The sequence below is a fragment of the Asparagus officinalis genome, chromosome 3, assembly GCF_001876935.1.
Source record: "Asparagus officinalis chromosome 3, Aspof.V1, whole genome shotgun sequence".
In the NCBI taxonomy this organism is placed as follows: Eukaryota; Viridiplantae; Streptophyta; class Magnoliopsida; order Asparagales; family Asparagaceae; genus Asparagus; species Asparagus officinalis.
This window is the reverse complement of record NC_033796.1, coordinates 85,351,324-85,368,967: the sequence shown is the minus strand read 5'-3', so window position 1 is coordinate 85,368,967 and position 17,644 is coordinate 85,351,324. Positions and strand designations below refer to the sequence as shown.

Here is a 17,644-nt window from a genome sequence, read left to right as displayed (position 1 = left end):
GACTCCAAATGTGGTCAATCAAGATGAACAGGGTGGATATAATTTAAACCACGTCCATTTGTGGATTAGAATTAACATCTCTCTATCTGGTTCCTCCCCGTGTGTGACATCCGTATATACCTCTCTGCATCACAATCACCTCGGCATACCTAAAAGTTGCAATAGTAAAAGTTACTTATTTCTTATTCTAAATAAAATTATCTACTCCTCCATTCTTAAAGGAGAATCCAAATAATTACTGTTGTTTATGCTACAGTTTATACTTAAGGCCAGATCTCTGCACTCGAAGCTACTGTTCATGCTACAGCATAAACAGTAAATCAAATCTGCTCTTCCATACTTGAAGGTCCTATTTATGCTACAGTGTTTATGCATCATGAACAGTACAACAAATCAAATGTATTAAAACCTGAACCCTTCTTTCAAAGTATAGAGGAGTAGATATGATTTCTTAATCAAATATATTAAAACTTAGAATCTTTTTTAGTATAGAGGAGTAGATACGAGTATCTAATTTTAAGCATAAAAATAATTAAATCCAAATATAATTAAAACTTAGAAAAATCTTTTTTAAGTTAGAGGAGGTAGATACGATATCTAATTTGTAAGCATATAAAATTAAATCAATGATATTAAAACTTAGGAGAAGACAAGTTCAAAATGCAATTGCTAAAAAATAAGGGGGTTTGGCGGCTTGCGTGTTAGTCTAAGTGTGTAGACCTAAAGCTGAAGCCGGAAGCTGAATCAAAAACGAGAAAACCAGTCAGATTGAGCCAATCGGTCAGACCGCGCATGTATACGGCGCGCGGTCGACGGCAAGGTGCACGAAGCTCTGGAAAGTCTCTGGACTTTTCACAGCCGACCGTGACTGGCTCGGCGGTCGACCGCAGCGGCAAACACTGCAAAACTTTATTGGTATTGTCCGTTCTGTGCGGTCGACCGCGCATTGGAGCGGTCGTCGACTTGCGTTATGTAGCTGGGCGTTCCTATTATTAGTTTATTGACAATTCTGTTTGGGCTGGGAATTAGCTTAATATATAATATTCACATACGTTTTAGGGTTGTGTGTTGAATTATAGCCATCATGAAGAGAGACAAAAAAGGTGAGTTTTGTGTAGGATGAAGATCTCAGATGTAAGAATTCAGAGAGATTAATACCCTAGTTTTCGTGAGACTTCTGTAATACATTCTCAATTAATCTTAAAAGTGAGAATTTGTGTGTAAGATGGCATTCCGTAGGACAGTGTGACGGTATGACTAGTGCACGGTTGACCCGTATGAACCTGTCGTTAGAATCCGTCGCTTGCTTCTTCTCATCTTTTGTTCTTAATATTTGGTCCTTGGCAAGTTTTAGTACTTTATTTGCGGTGATTTCTTGTTATTGTGCCGTACTTTTCAAACGATAAGATCACCGGAAGGAGCAACGGGTTCGATTTGATATGTTTCGATATTCCCAACATTTGGCATCTGGCGTATTGGTCGGTGGGTTCTAAAGATAGTATACAAGGTTTGAGGTAAGTGATTATTTTTTTAGAATTTGAATTATTTGGCTTAGTTTGATAAAAAGTTGTATGACTAGTGGATTTATGTTGTTTATTCTTAATTTTATGTAGAGTTAATAGATTCTTTTTTTATTTTTTTTTGTGATTTTGATAATTTTTTATTTTTAATTTGTTGATTTATTTCATCATTTTTTTGTATTTTTTAAGTCATAGTGTGGCTGGCGGTGGCACACGAGTGATGGATGGAAGGGGGGAATATCCTCATGGGATTTTATTCTTCACAAAATACCATGATGAATATATGCATAATTAAGCAAGCATATATTGAAATAATTTACAGAAAGAATATGAACAAACCTTTTGATCAATGTTGCCCCGGGGAGGATTCTCAACAATCGTAGGCTTTGCTTGATGCTCCAGCCCTACCGAGTTTGAGCAGGTGTTCAATTGTGCCAAAAAAGAGAAGGCAATAATGAGAGCGTGATCAGCTAGCGATCAGCCACCCCCCCCCCCCCCCCAACACACACACACACACACACATTGCATCCTAACCCATATAATGGGCTTGCTCTAACTTCATTTTGTTCCGTATCTCATCTAGCTTGGTATAGAATTCAACTGGTTTTTCCTAATTATAGTTTGATAAAGTTCGATCATCAACTTTTTAACTTCCCACTGATTCTGTGAGAAGGGCGGGCGATCCATCTGCGTGATTGAAGATAACAACACCAGAAGAACACTCGTCTATTGTCATATCCACATCAAGATCAATGAAAATAAGTTAAGATAATTATAATAATTGAGCAACCACCGAGCTGAGTAAAGATGAAGCAGGTTGATTTCAGATTCAAGAATGATAACAAGTACAAGGTTTATTCCTTATAAAACCGTCAAAAAAATCTTATCTTTTTTTCATATCAAGGTCAAGACCAAGTAGAAGAAGAGGTTAAAATAAGTACAGTAATTGAGCAAAAGCTGACCTGAAAAGGGAGAAGCGGTGGATTTAGACTGCTTTGATTTTGATATCCATGAATATTAAAGCGCATAAAATCACAATTTAAGTCTGAACTCTCACGATTGCAAAATAAAGCATTTGGAGCCCTATACATCCTGCGCATTGGCAGGAAGCTCAAAGAGAATCAAAGCATTTACTAACTAGTAACTGCTCAAGCACAGGTAAGCGGATATTGCAGTCATTATAAGATGTTTCATACAAACAGCGTATCATAACAATCATCAAGTTAGGAATTGCACAATTTTTTGTTCTCCAAATTGCTGCATCCGCAACTACAGAGCACAAGCATAAGTGAAAACAGCTAGTCCTGATCCCAAGATCACTCCAGAGATGGAGGAGTGCAAACCTCTCAGGACTCCAGCAGGACGCCGGGTGTAGGGATGGATAAGCAAAAGTAACATCATAAGCGCCGTCCAACCATGTAAAAGATTTAGCAGTCTTGTGTCGCTCTCATTTCTTCCAATTTTTGCTACAAGTAGATGATTACATAACCCAGCATGCAGAAGAAGAGGCCAAACTTTGGCACGTTTTCATGCACAATATTTAATATGCGATCTATCTTGGCCTCCAGATCTTCCTTCTGGTCCAGTGTTGGGCTTCCCTAAATGACCATTGACAACAAGAGAATAATGGTTCAGTTCCAAATGTAAAATAATCTATGTTTCTAAAGAATCAAAATGCAAAGTGACTTTGAGTTCTCTTTTCACACGTGTAAAGTGAGCATCGAGTGCGGCTTAGAAAATTTCAGCTCTAGCATAACTTTATGTGCAGGGGTTTCGAAATGTTTCAATCATGAGTAAAGATTTAAATCTTCAATATATTGCATATAGATGTACAAAACCATTCATCTTGTGTCTACTTGAAGCATGACAAATAAAATCAAAGCTGTTTCAACTTGGTGTTTTAGAAGCGAAAGGTGAGGTCAAGGCAATGAGGTCCTAAGTTGCCTGAAATGAGAGGCGCCAAGAACAAAAAATCGCATGACTGAACCAGACTGATAAATATTTATGAAGTTTATAAACATTGCAAATAATATGCTCAACTGGAAAACTATTTTACAACTGAATCACAACTTATGATACCTAACAAGACAAACCACCTAAATAAAGTAGTAACAAATATTGAATGGTAATACCAACTAGATCCTATTAACATAGATAATTAAACAAGAAAGTTTGAACTTTCAACGTTTAAACTGTGGCATGTCTTTAGAATGGTATATACATGCAATAAGGTACATTACAACAAGAAATAGCAAAAAAACCAACTAAGAGAAAAGAAACAAAAAAGATAGTCTATCGAACACCTCTCATACCCTCAAAATTTTAAAACATAGGCTGACACTTTATACTCCTTGGTGCACCCACCTTAGACGAGCATCTGAGGGGCCAAGGCAAGCTCTTGAGGCACCAAAAGGCGCTAGCCTTAGTAGCCTTCATCGCCCGGAAATATGCAAGGTATTAAGGTACAATATCGCCTCGCCTGAGTGCCTCAACTTTTGTTTTTTGGAGTCCAATGATGATCGCTCAATTACAACATAGTGGGTTTATAATTTGAAAGGTCCATTTGTGGATTTGAATAAAAAATCTCTCAATCCTCTACCTCTCCCTATGTAGTATGTTACACACGTCCCTCTCCCTTAGGGGTGCATTTGCTCAGATATGATACTTACGTAACTTACCATATACATATCCGCATACCAATTATATATATGGATACGGATATGCCTTGGTAAGAAAACTCATATCCATATTCACCAAATCAGATACAAATATGGATATACATGCGGATATATGCAGACATACAAACGAATTAAAAACATATAACAAATAATATTGAAAAAAATAGTTTGTATGATACAAAATTAATGTATAAAAATATGTTCATTATATTTGAAAACTAATATTAGATATTTTGATCATCAAAATAAATGTTAAATCCATTGTCTAACGATTAAACCTATTGCAACTGTATGAACATACATTCACATATTTGGATATGGACCCGGATATTTCATTACATATCTATATATGTAACTTTATCCTATCGGTTATAGATTTTAATAATCATATCTGTCCTATAGGATATGGATAATTCCCCACTTAATTTTTTTTGTGCATCCCTACTCTCTCCACATCACATAAGTACTGAAAAGCTAAGATTACAGTAGTTTAAAAAACTCTTTTCAGATTACAGTAGTTTAAAAAACTCTTTTCAGATTACAGTAGTTTAAAAAACTATCTCATTTCTTGATTCATATAAATGATGATCATTGATCAAGAAGGGGAATTCCCTTTGAAATTATACTTTAGTTTGGCAAAATATCAAGGAATTAATAAGTTATCAGGCCAGAAGAATTTACAATGTTATTCCAAGACCCATAAATATATCTAACAAGCTATATTCTTTTAATGTCGCCAAAGAGAGAGGGAGAAAAAAAGAACCATGACAGATTTAGCAAGTAAGAATGATCTCAAATAGTATCAAGCCAAAAGATGGGGCACCATTGATAGCGAAGGAAGAAGCTTATTTTTATTTCAGTTTGGTGTTTTCACATTAATAAAGACTTGAGAGACTGGTTAATCATCTATGCACTATAGAAGATTCAAAATCAAAAGACAGATGGTTAATTATTTTCAAAGATATTCTGACTGCCTAAAGAATTAAAAGTCAAGTTATTTTGAGTTCTCTTCTACATGCAGCAAGTGAGAAGAAAACAATAACTTGCCCACATCAGAAATTCATATATCTAAAACAATTTATCTTGCAGGGGTTTTCTAAATGTTTCGATCATGATTAATGACTAAATCTTTAGTATAAATTCCTTAGATCAACTCAACCATTCATCTTCTCTATCACTCTTATTTAAGAAGTATCATCCTTTTGGTCCTAACTTTTTGGTCTACCCCTGTGTGAGTCATGAATTCAAATAATTCCTTGAAACGTCCTCATAATTTACACATAGTTTAAGTGTCATGAAAAGGATAGTGGACATTTCAAAATACCACCTTTAACTCCATCCACCCCACGTTCTCCATAATCACCTATTAACCACCACTAACTCTTTTTACTACCCCACTTACACATATATCCCTCCAAATTCTCATCATTTTTAACCTCAAGGTTGAATTGCGTATGCATGCATAGCGTGCAGGAGATGTCTATTAGAAGAAGTATGGTAAACTACATTTCAATTTTGTCTTTGGGACTCCAAACATGGTCGATCAAGACAAACAGGGCGGATGACAATTTGAACAAACCTTTGAGGATTTGAATTAAAATCTCTCAACCTTGTACCTCCCCCTGCATCATATCCACATCCCTCTCTCCACATAATAAACAATTCAAAATGCCTAATGATTGCACTAGTCTTCGAAGTCTCATTATTGAGCATTTTACCTAAGGTCCAACTTACTCTTCACAAACTAGTAACACTAACATCTAGATGTTAAAATATCATAATGATCTAAGACATCATTAAGCAATCAGTAGAAATCAATTTAAAGAAAGAGGACGAACAGACCTTTGGCGTGGTTTTGCCGATAGGAGCCACATGACTAACACGGGGAGGATTCTCAATGTCAAGGACATTGCTCGATGCTCCATCCACCGAGTTTGTGCAGGTGCTCAATTGCATCAGTAAAGAGAGGCAGTGATCTCTGAGAGCATGATCAGAATCAGCTATTGGGTGAATCCCAGCATGGGTCCAGAAACTTAACGAGGACATGAACAGAGACAGGACAGCAGCCAACTTCTCTGGGCAGCAGGATCCCTCTTCTCTCAATCTCTGGATCATACACAATACATCCACAAATGCATCCAGTTCAATTCCTAAGCCCTTAGATATCAACATTTGGTGCTCCAAGCTCTCGACTGCATTGGATGGGGGAGTTCTGGATTGCTCTCGAAGATTGTTGACAATAGAGGACAACAAAGTGTGGTAATCACTCCTAATTGAGTTGATGGGTTCATGGGCTTGATCTAGCCTGTTGATTTTGTTCCCTATGTCATCGAGCAGTGTAGAATTCAACTGGTTTCTCTTCATTATAGTTTGATACACTTCGATTATCGACATTTTAACTTCAAATTGATTCTTTAAAAGGGACAATCGATCTGCAAGATTGATGATAACAACAACTCAGATTCAAGAATAACAACAGGAACAAGGTTAATTCAACTGAATTCGTGTAAAAAATCATCCTTTTGCATATCCATGTTCACATCAAGATCAAGAAGATGAAGAAAACACTGACCCGAGGAAGGAGAAGCCATTATAGCTTGATAAACTTCGATTATGGAGTTTGCAACTTCAAGTTGGTTCTCTAAGAGGGACGATTGATCTGCAAGATTGATGATAACAACAACAAGAGCAAGGTTAATTTCTCCTAAAATCTTCAAAAATAAAAATAAAAATCTTTTTCCGTCTTCATGTCGATATCAAAATCAAGAAGAAGAAAAGAGTTCAATTTTTTTTTTTTGAATTATTGAACAAACGCTGACCTGAGAAAGGAGAAGCCATAGATTTTAGGGTTTTTCGGCTTCCTATAAAAAACTTTACCAAACTCATCAGCGGCCCTCTCTTATCGGGTCTATCGGGCCACTGCTTTTGAACCTACTCCCCATTATGCTTTAAAATAAAATTATTATGGCTTAAAAGTAAAAATTCAACAAATATTGTTAGCAACGACTTGTTGTAAAATTAGCTCGTAAGTGTCACGCGGGGAAATTTAGATGAAAATCTACATCTTTATACAACTTTTAGGCCCCGTTTGGCAAAGGGTTAATGAAGAGGGGTTAAAGACAATGATTAATGTACTTAGCCCATTTGATAATCTGAAGGACTAAATTATTAACCCGTTAAATAAGTTTTATTTTAACCCTTCTATATTTTTTATGTTTGGAAAATTATGGAGGGTTAACTCACTTTAACCCTTATATAGATTTATTGTGTTTGGCAGGTTAAAAAGGGGTTAAGTCTCCTTAACCCCTCACTTAACCTTTTGCCAAACGGTACCTTAGAAAAATAAGGGAGGGTATACAAGTGCAAAGAGCAATGATAACTACATTACAAAACTTATACTATTTCTGTACTCACGCAAACAAAAATGTAGGGTCCATACCGACTCAGAATTGTTCTCGACAATTTTCAAGCAAGAACCTGACATATTTGTTAGTCACAGTACAAGAGTAGTATGAATTTTGTAATGCAATTATCATTTTCTCACATGCAAATTAGGGGAAATATTAAATTAGCCTTGTTCACATGGTAGTCAATGGGTTCTTTTTTATTATTATTTAAAAAAAGTCATTTCCAACATCCATCTCCGTGTACTAACAACATTATTCGCAGTTATTCTAAAAAAGAAATCCATCTTATTGTCAAAATTCCAAAAAAAAAAAATTTGGAATAAACATGTTAAAAATCCAAAATTAAAGAAAACTAGGCGCCTACGTACGTACATTGGACCTGCTTCATGTTACCAAAAGGTGGGATATATATGAATTGAATTATTCCTTTCTTCCGCATGCCAACGGTACCATGTGTCAGATCTTAGCCAAGTACTCATGTATAGAATTTTCCCTGTACGTGAGGAAAGTAAATCTCCTTTTTCTTTCGCTTTTATTTTTTAATCAAATTATAAATTAACTATAGTAAAGCTCCCCTGAAGCTTCCTTTAAATAAGTTATCGAAGATGTTAATTTGTCATTTGGTGATATAACAGAAGTCTATTCTTACTAGTGATTTTAGTTAAGAATAACATTTTAACTGTATTATACTTTTCTAAACCATTTCCACCATATATAAGAGAGAAAATTGTTCCTTGACGAGTCATCAATTTTTAAAATGTTAAGAAAATATAGCACCTCACATTTTTCTTTCTCATAGTATGAAAGTAGTTTTGTGAACACGTGTGAAAGGATAATGGCCAGCAGGACACGTGGGGGCTACAAAGTTTGAGCAATACAACAGCTACGATGAATGAATTCATGTGAAGTGCGTTGAAAGAAGAATTGCGTGGGGAACGCACAAAGCGGCGTGAGTAGAGAGGAAACCGCGCTGGAGGGAGGGTGCAGAATCATGGACATAAGAAGAGGGCTCGGATTTTGCATCACTTACCCGCTTAGGCTATAAATAGCAACGCCTAGGGTTTTGTTGCGTTGAGCAATACCAGGGAGGAGAAATTTTGTGCCGCTCTGCCCAAAGGAATGATTATTCTTTGCTGGGGCTACGAAGATCAAAGTGCAAGCAAGAGACTCGATTTGTGCGATCTGCACGAGAAGCAGTACGAAGCAGAGAGCTTGGCTTGGAGGCGATGTGCAAGACAGCAAAGCGGGTTGCACGAAACAGAGGGTTCTCAGCGCTTATGATGGAAGAGATTAAGAAGTTAGTTTGAGGGTTATTTTGTGAGATTGTAACACCTATTTGTATTCTTTCCTCTCTAATAGTTCTAGATCTGCCCTCCTTGCCCCGTGGACCGTAGCAGTTTGCCGAACCACGTAAAATTGTTTGAGTTTGGGCCATTGTAATAGCTTTTAGGATCCTCGACAGGATCAGTCGCTAGAACTGATGAGAGGAAGGCCAGATATCTCACCTTGGTTAGATGATATCCGCTTCAGGATTCTTTGTCTCCTTGGGTGAGACGGTGAATTCTTAATCGCATCTTTCTCTCTTATTGTGCACCAGAAACTCTGCCGAAATTTCCGTTGCGCACAACAAGTTTAAGTACGGTAGTGCAGTTGCAATTACTTTTTAGGTACAAATATGCCTTTTGCCTTGTCAAGAAAGAAAATTTATCTATAAAACTAACAAATATATAAATAACAGTTGAATTATTACAAAACAATAGTTTTTAATTAAGTTGGTAGAAAATAAGAAGCAACAATAACACCATCATACATATTACCTTAATTAAAATCAGAAGAATTTTTCAAAACAGCCTCAAAAAGATTTTTATTTTTTAAAATAGGCCCTGTTTTTTTTTATTTATCAAAACCGACCCGTTTTTTGATTAGCAGCTTAATCACCCTCCTAAATAGTCGGGGTTGTCAACCCGGCCCGACTATTTAGGAGGGTGTTAAACCCTAATTAGAAGCCTTAAACCCTGGAAATTTATGTCCTAAATAGTCGGGGTTGGCAACCCCGACTATTTGGAAGGTGATTAGGCTGCTAATCATAAAAACGGGTCGGTTTTGATAAATAAAAAAAAGGATCGATTTTGAAAAATAAAAATTTAAATGGGGCTGTTTTGAAAAATTGTTCTTAAAATCACATTGCCAATTATACAATAAAAAGCATCAAGAAATAATGTATCCAAACTAACAAAAGCTAAGTCACAAAGTAAACCACAATATATCATAATTATATATATTATATTATAATATATATATTATCCTCAGTATAGTATTATATAAATATATATATAATAAATATATATACTAACTAACTACTACTCATATATACCAGTTATATAATGATATATAATATTATATATATATATATATAATATATATATCATATATATATATATATATATATATATATATATGAGAAATATGGAGAAACTTGGTAGCTAAGTTTCTCCATTCGAACTTGGTAAGTGAGGTGGCCAAGATCCCCACGCCTACATCCACACACTTGATAGAGAAGGCCTCAATCACTATTCAACATACTTTTAAAAAGAGGCTTCCATTTCAAGGTGTGATGTAGGGGGTTGATTTGACAACCTCACTACCAAAGTTCAATGCAAACTTGGTATGCGAAAGTTTGTCTCCATATTTCTCTGCTCTCTCGTCTCTCTTGGCTCTGTCGTCGTCTCGTCTCTCTCATCTACTATATCAATAGTATGAAGTGAGTATATAGGGTTGAGGTGATAGTAATAATATTATATATATATAAAGCAATGGCACCAACAAAAAACCGAGGAAAGACATACCTCATGGTTATGTTACTAACACATTGGTGTGTGTAAACAAATAAAAAAAAGTACATATACATAGTAACTGAGATAATAGTATGAGCTAGGAGGGAGAGAGAGAGAGACTAACGTTAAGACCTAAGGTTAGACGGTTAACGGTGACTACCGTTGAGCCCTCAAACCGCCGGCCGCCGGGAATCATCAGCCCAGCGGCCGGAGTAGCGCAGCGCGCCTCAGAGCCGGGCGGCCGAACGAAACGGCCACGCGCGGGCTAGCCTGTCCAGGCGGGCGGCCCGGCCCGGAAATAACGGCCCGGGCCGGGCAAAACCGGGAGCCGGCCGGCGCGGGTACACCGGGCCGGGTCCGGGCCCGGGCCCGGGTCCGACCGGGCCGGGTTCTGGCCTCGGCCCCGGGTGTCTTTTTTTCACAAACTTTTTTCATTTTTAACACTTATAAATTATAACAACAGACAAGAAAAATAACAAACAATAATTTATAATATTTAAATATGACATAAATACAAATTTAAGATAATGATAAAAACATATTCTTTATTATATAATTGATAAATCAGTTACAGAATTACAAGTCAAATTTATTTGGAAATTAACTCGTCATCAACACATAGATAAGTAAACTCGCAGCAACTAGGTTGGCAACTACTCACCTATATGACTATCATTTGTAATAATATTCCAAATAAATTCTTTACAAATGTAAGCTAGAGATATAAAAACTACAATCTATTCTTTATATCTATCTGGCTAGTCCCAATTCTTTTAAATTTATGTTCAATTCCCCAGCATTGCTGATGCGATGTCTTGCGTTCGCTATCTCGTACCTCCAGACCAATCTTGTAGGCACAGTGGCACCGCTTGTAAGGTGATATGGATCGCAAGCATGTCCTGTGATCGTCGATCAAACGACCTGCTGTCTGAAGGCGGATTCCGAAGCTACCGTCGAAACCTGCACTGTTAGTAAATCAGCGAACTCATGGTGGAAAGTATAGATATGAAACTGATCCATATACTTTCGGCACCATTGGCAAAATGATCTAAAGCATTTACCTTGATCATCTAACTAAAGAAGTCAGAAAAATATTCATCTAATTTCAGAAACGGCTCCGATGTGACGATCACACGTCCAGATCGCAGCCAGTTAGCTCGGCTACGCATTGGCAATAACTATCAACTTATCACTTTTACCTCTGGGGGCTCGGGATGAGCTCGAAGAAACCGAAGCTGGGCAGACGTGTTGTGGGGCAGGCTACAACCATGTCTAGGGCTGCATACTCATGCCCATATAAAGTTTGAAAATAATTTCTAATAAGTAAATGATGAGTGTAGGCATTCAGGTGGTTCGCATGCATACTAAAGTCTATAACCATGTTCCACCATATACAATGACTGTAACAAACTTCGAAGGCCAATATCCTTCAAGCATGGATCAATAAAACGCAGAACTCCCAACAAAAATCATGAGCGAATAGGCCTAAAATTACTTATTAAATTGCTCTCCAATTTTAAAAACCATAGTCCAAAAGTTAGCATCAAAACGATATTTATCAAAAAAAATTTTGATATTTAAACATTTGTAAAGCAGGCTTAAGTAATGGTTAGGATAATAACAACACAGATAATAACATTTGTAGCATCATTAAAAAACTGTGTAACATTTCATTTAAATACATATAACACCATTCATCTCATGTTATTCCATTAAGTGCTACCAGAAACTAGAACTAGAAGCATAATAGTTTATTAAAATCAGTTATACATGTCTTTATATTCTATGTGCTACACTTTAACATTGCATTATGTGGAATCCACCTATGCATCATATATCTTGGAATTAGCTAGGCCTTTATATATTTTTCTTTTACAAAATTGTTGCCATCTTTTAAGGTTTTTATTCAGAAGCACTATGCATGTTAAGCAACTGTTCTAACCTTTTTCTATTCATGGGGTTAATTTCTAGTAAATGCCACTTAACAATTTAAATTTTAAATTTATGACAGGATGCACCTAGTATGAAAAAGATCACCATGACATGGTAAATGATAAAGATGAATCTTGATAAAATCAACAGCTATATTGTTAATTACTTGCACTTATCTAGTGAAAGAGAAATTATTCTTTGCTTGGAAATTTTTAATTTCATTAAGTTTCTCAATTATTATAATTGCAACAATTAGCACCAGTATGTGATTTCTATTGCAATAAAAGAAACATAGCTCTTTTATAACATTTGCATTTTCTCATCAATCCAGTGTGCTGTGATACATAAATATCAGTTTGCTGCTTAGATGTCCAAATTATCAGAAGTTACAAGAAATTTGAGCTTTTAAATTTAAAATTAAGAAAGTTTATTTTTCTATGTTTCCTGCGTATAATATTCTTAAAATATCACGGTTGCAGGTTTGACGAGAAAATTTTTAAATGCAGGATAAAACCGATCTCTAAAACATGATCTTCCAAATTCATCATCTTTCTACTAATTTAAAAGGTAAGGTTTTTAGATATGAATAAACTGATACGCATTCTGGCTCTGACGTCATAGTTCACTACAGCACTACCAGAAGAGGAGGATTGAATCATGGATTATTATATTCACCTTAGCGAGGTGCCTTTGTTGATGTTTATCTAAATGACGTTTGATGGGGTTGGTGCGCGTCTCTTATGATGAGCTTGAAAAATCTTGCCCGCACAAAGCACACTTTAAGCCTTCTGGGTGAGGATTACTTACCCGTGTTCATCCTTGTTGATCGTCGATCTCTCGTAATAAATTCTCACCACATCCGGATCTGGCGTTTCGGAGTCTTCGGGTGCAGATTTGTGTCACCTGATTCAAAGATTAACTTCGGTATGGAGGAACTTCATAGTAGGAGGACTCAATTCAGGATCGGAGATATGTTTTGGCTCTTCAATAAATCAGATGTCGGATAGCCATTTGCGGGATTGGCATTGAGAAAGTATAATAAGAGAGTATAAGATATATAGCAGAGTATAAGAGTATAAGATGAAGAGATGATTTTTGGTGTTGAGAAACGAAAGTGGAAACCCCCCTCTATTTATAGAACCAGCCCCCTAGGTAAATGACCAAAATAACCTCACAAAATAGCCGTTTTTTACCGTTTTTGGGGGCAAAACGGTCAAAGGGCCAATCTGGCCGTTGTTACCGGGCCGGGCTGGTCCGGTCGTTTTCACACAACGGTCACCAATGGTGACCGTTGTGGCCGGGCCGGCCTAATTCCGGCAACGGTCACCACTGGTGACCGTTGCCACCCGGGCCGGGCTCCGGTCCCGGGCTGCCCGGCCCGGGCGTTGACCCGGCGGCGCACTGTACCGGGCCGGGCCGGGCCCGGGCCGGGCGCCGCTGAGGCCACCCGGACCCGGGCCCGGAACCCGGCCTGGCCCGGTTTTCCGGGCGTAAAATGGACAGCCCTACGCGGGGCCCACATCCACTCCCTCCGCCGGAAACTACATGACCAGTCACTAAGGAAACATCTGCCGTGTTCTATCTGCATTAATTGAATCCTTCTCCTTTGAACAATCACAATTGAAACAATCTCATGCTACTTTTATCTCCTCCGATATTATTTGATATTGATCATTGTCTTAGCCCTTCCAAACTTAAGTACTGCTCCGTACGTATAGTCTTCTCAAATAAAATGTTTCCCCTTCGAATGAGGGGAGACTTTCAGCTCATGAATCCAACTATGAAAACTCAGCCTTTACCATGTATAATCAACAAATATTTCTATACTAGTCTTAGTTGCAGCAAATCGCTGGGCTTAAGATTATCTAATAATGTCACATGGTAGTCAATGGCCAAAAGCAAACAAAATCTTTCATTAATTTATTTTTCAACATCCATTATATATCCAAGACTAACAACGTTTGCAGTTATTCTGAACAGAAATTAAATTACAATTGGAATATCTGGATAAATGATTTCTACAGATCGAGACCAACATGGTCTTTCTATTAGTTTACTAATTTATCATGTGATAATAATAATAATAATAATAAGTGAAAGAAGGGTATTTTCTTTCCTCTCAGGGAAAACTCCATCTTATTGTCAAAATACCACAAAAAAAAAGGAATAAATATTTGTTAAAAATCCAAAAATAAAAATAGGTGCCTACATTGGACTTCGTTCATGTTACCAAAAGGTGGGAGATGAATTGAATTATTCCTCTCTTCCCTTGCATTGCACCCAAAAAGCAGAGGAATTTTAGATCTCCATGTGTCAAGTACTCATGTATATAAATTTTGCCTAGCTGGGAGGAAAGAAAATATATATCCTTCTTTCAGTTTTTTTTAATCAAATGATAAATTAACTAATAATTAAAGCTCCCCTGATGCTTTCTTTAATTTGCTCCATGAAAGCCAAACACAGATCAACCTCAAAAGTCAAAAGCATACAATTAGCGTATGGAAAGAGAAACACAGACAAAGTGCTGGCTGTTTGTGGATACAACTAACTCCCACATATATAGATTTGTCATTTGGTGATATATAATAGAAGTCTATTAATCTTACTACTGATTTTAGTTAAGGGTGATATTTATCTATATATAGTATACTTTTCTAAACCATTTCCACCATAAGAGAGAAAATTGTTCCTTGATGAGTCATCAACACATTATTTCTCTTTCTCATATGAAGCATGCATGAAAGTAGTTTAACACAGTAGTAGCAGTTGCAATTACCTTTTAGGTATAAATATGTTTTTTGCCTTGTCAAAAAAAAAAAACTTTATCTACAAAACTAATAAATAAATAAAAAGTTGAATTGTTACAAAACAGTAGTCTTCAAGTTGGTAGAAAGTAAGAAGCAACAATAACATCTTCACGCTATATCTTACCTTGAAATCACATTACCAATTACACAATAAAAAAGCATCAAGAACAAGTAATGTTTCCATGCTAATTTAAAATCACATTACCAATTATTATACAATAAAAAGCATCAAGAAAAATAATGTATCCATGCATACTAACAAAAGCTAAATCACAAGTAAACCAACGAAACCCTAAAAAGACATACCTGATGCAATTAATGTTACTAACACGTACGGTACCACGTACATACCAGTTATGAGCTACAACCGCCAACCAGCATATAACTAACCTAACTAACTGACCGTTAACTAACTACCCGTTGGTCGACCCTGATCAAACAGCCGCAGCCGCCGCGGCCGCATCAATCAGCCCAGCGCGCGTGGCCAGCCTCGGCTCGTACGCCAGCCCCCTCAGCCCCCCGCCGCCGACGACGACGACGGGCACCGGGGGGCCACGTCCATCCTCCGCCGGAAAGAACAGCGCCCCACGTCCGCCGACCCCGGCCCACCGTCACCGCCAGGACCCCCCGCTGCCGACCGCACTCGAACCCCCTCCCCCGCCTCGCCTCCTCGAACTGCCTGTGGAACTCGCCGGCATCCTCTCGGCCTCGACCCACCCTCCCCCTCGTCGCCTGCTGCTGCAGCTCCCAGACCCTAACGCTCCTCGGCACCGCCAGCCTCCTCTTCTCCCACCGCCGCCACCATGACCAGCTTCTGGTCGAGGACGGTCAGGCTCGGGAGCGGAGGAACCGGCCGCATCGGGCGCTGGATCTTGGTCCAGGCGTTGGTGGCGACGTCGAAGGCGAGGACGCGAAGGGGGAGGAGGTCAGGGAGTAGAAGAGGCGCCGGAGCGGAGGGAGGCCATGGGGAGTGGGGGTGGAGGAGCAGAGGCGAGGAGGGGGCTGAGGAGGGACCAGGGCGACAGCACGCCGGACTGGGCGTCGGCGAGGAACAGCTCGGAGGAGAGGTTCTTGACGGAGAAGGGGGAGACCATGTCGTCGCCGGCGAGGAGGACGGTCAGGGAGGTGGGGTGACGGACAGGCCGGGCGACGGCAGCAGGCGGGGGCGCGGCGAGGGGGGGAGGGAGACCGCCAGGCCGGGAGGGGGTTGAGGAGGGTGACGGACTTGGGGGCCCGGAGGGGAGAGGAAGAGGAAGGACGCCGGAGGAGGAGGCCGAGGGGCCGCTCCCGTCCGGGGGAGAGGGGGGACGTGCCAGAGACGGGAAGGGGAGGAAGAGGAAGGCGAGGAGGGGAGGGCGGAGGGAAGAAGAGGAAGGACGGGAGGGGAGCGGAAAGGGAGAGGCGAGGAAGGAGTCGAGAAGAGGAGGGAGTAAAGCGCTTGGAGAGGGAGCGGCAGCGGCCAAGCAAGGAGGGCGCGGCGCCGGAGGAGCGAGGGCGAGGGACGCGGGTTCGGAGCGACGGAGGGGAGGGGGAGCGCGCGCCACACGCGGCTGTCTCATTTCACTGTTGGGACGACGAGGTTGGAGGGGGGTGCGGCGGCGGAGGCGGGGTCATTCGTCGGGGACTTGGCCGTTGGATTGTTTTGGATATTGGGGGTGAGGGAGGGGTGAGCGATGGGTAATTTATTTATAGGGGAGGAGGAGGAGGATGACGATGATGATGATGATGATGATGGGTGGTGATGGGGGGTTGAGATAGTTAGCTAGAGATACTTATCTACAACATCTAGGGTTTTCGCGCGGAAAATGAGACGACGTGTAAAAGAAGAAGGAGACAGAAAACGGTGACTCTAGGAAACTGATTTTTGGGCCCGTTTGGTTGGTTTCCTAAAAATCAAGAAAAGGAAATCGGTACAAGGAAATCAATAAAATAATATTTTTTTTTGAAACAAACACCTTCTAATTAACTTTCTTTATTGAGGCAGGGCAGGGGGCAAGGAAAGAGGGATGACAACGTGTGAGGCAGCAGGGGTTCATACGTCCAATCCTGTTACATCGTTGATGTGGCACTTCTCCTCCTCCCACTCTGGCGTACAAATAATCAAACGTGGCACGGTGTACGATGCCAGGGAGAGATCTATTCATAGAGATCACGCTGATATAATAATATTTTTAGATTTTCCCCCCCTCGGATTTTTGGTTTTTGCCATTTCCATCTACGGTCACCTTTCCCCTGCCCCACCTTTTAGTTGCTATTTTTGTGGTACCTAAACGAGCTACTCCTCTGCGCTTTTCAATCCCTTTTGCTGCTTCTCTCTTTATTTTCGATGGACTGTTCCAAGGATTTTTTTTTATTTTTTATTTTTTATTTATTTTTTTTTGTTTTGGAGGGTAGTCATCGGTCATCCCATGATGACATATTTTTTTGTATACATCGTCTTGTGTTTTCTTTCCATCACTACTGTCG

At 39.2% G+C, this 17,644-nt stretch overlaps 2 protein-coding genes across 2 annotated transcripts in view; both read right to left on the bottom strand.

The window, feature by feature from the left end:
- On the bottom strand, positions 2,595–7,127 carry LOC109834425. The gene is made up of 4 exons (XM_020402439.1): positions 7,018–7,127; positions 6,771–6,857; positions 6,041–6,630; positions 2,595–3,118 (listed from the first exon to the last, which is right to left on the bottom strand). The coding sequence occupies exons 1-4, from the start codon at positions 7,082–7,084 to the stop codon at positions 2,987–2,989; spliced, it is 876 nt and encodes a 291-aa protein (XP_020258028.1). The 5' UTR covers positions 7,085–7,127; the 3' UTR covers positions 2,595–2,986.
- LOC109835382 (protein UNUSUAL FLORAL ORGANS-like) overlaps positions 15,641–17,644 on the bottom strand; it is a 4,344-nt gene continuing 2,340 nt past the window's right edge. The window contains 5 exon segments of the mRNA XM_020403358.1: positions 15,641–15,967; positions 15,969–16,090; positions 16,093–16,176; positions 16,179–16,310; positions 16,313–16,462. Coding sequence (XP_020258947.1) covers positions 15,641–15,967; positions 15,969–16,090; positions 16,093–16,176; positions 16,179–16,310; positions 16,313–16,462 — 815 coding nt within the window.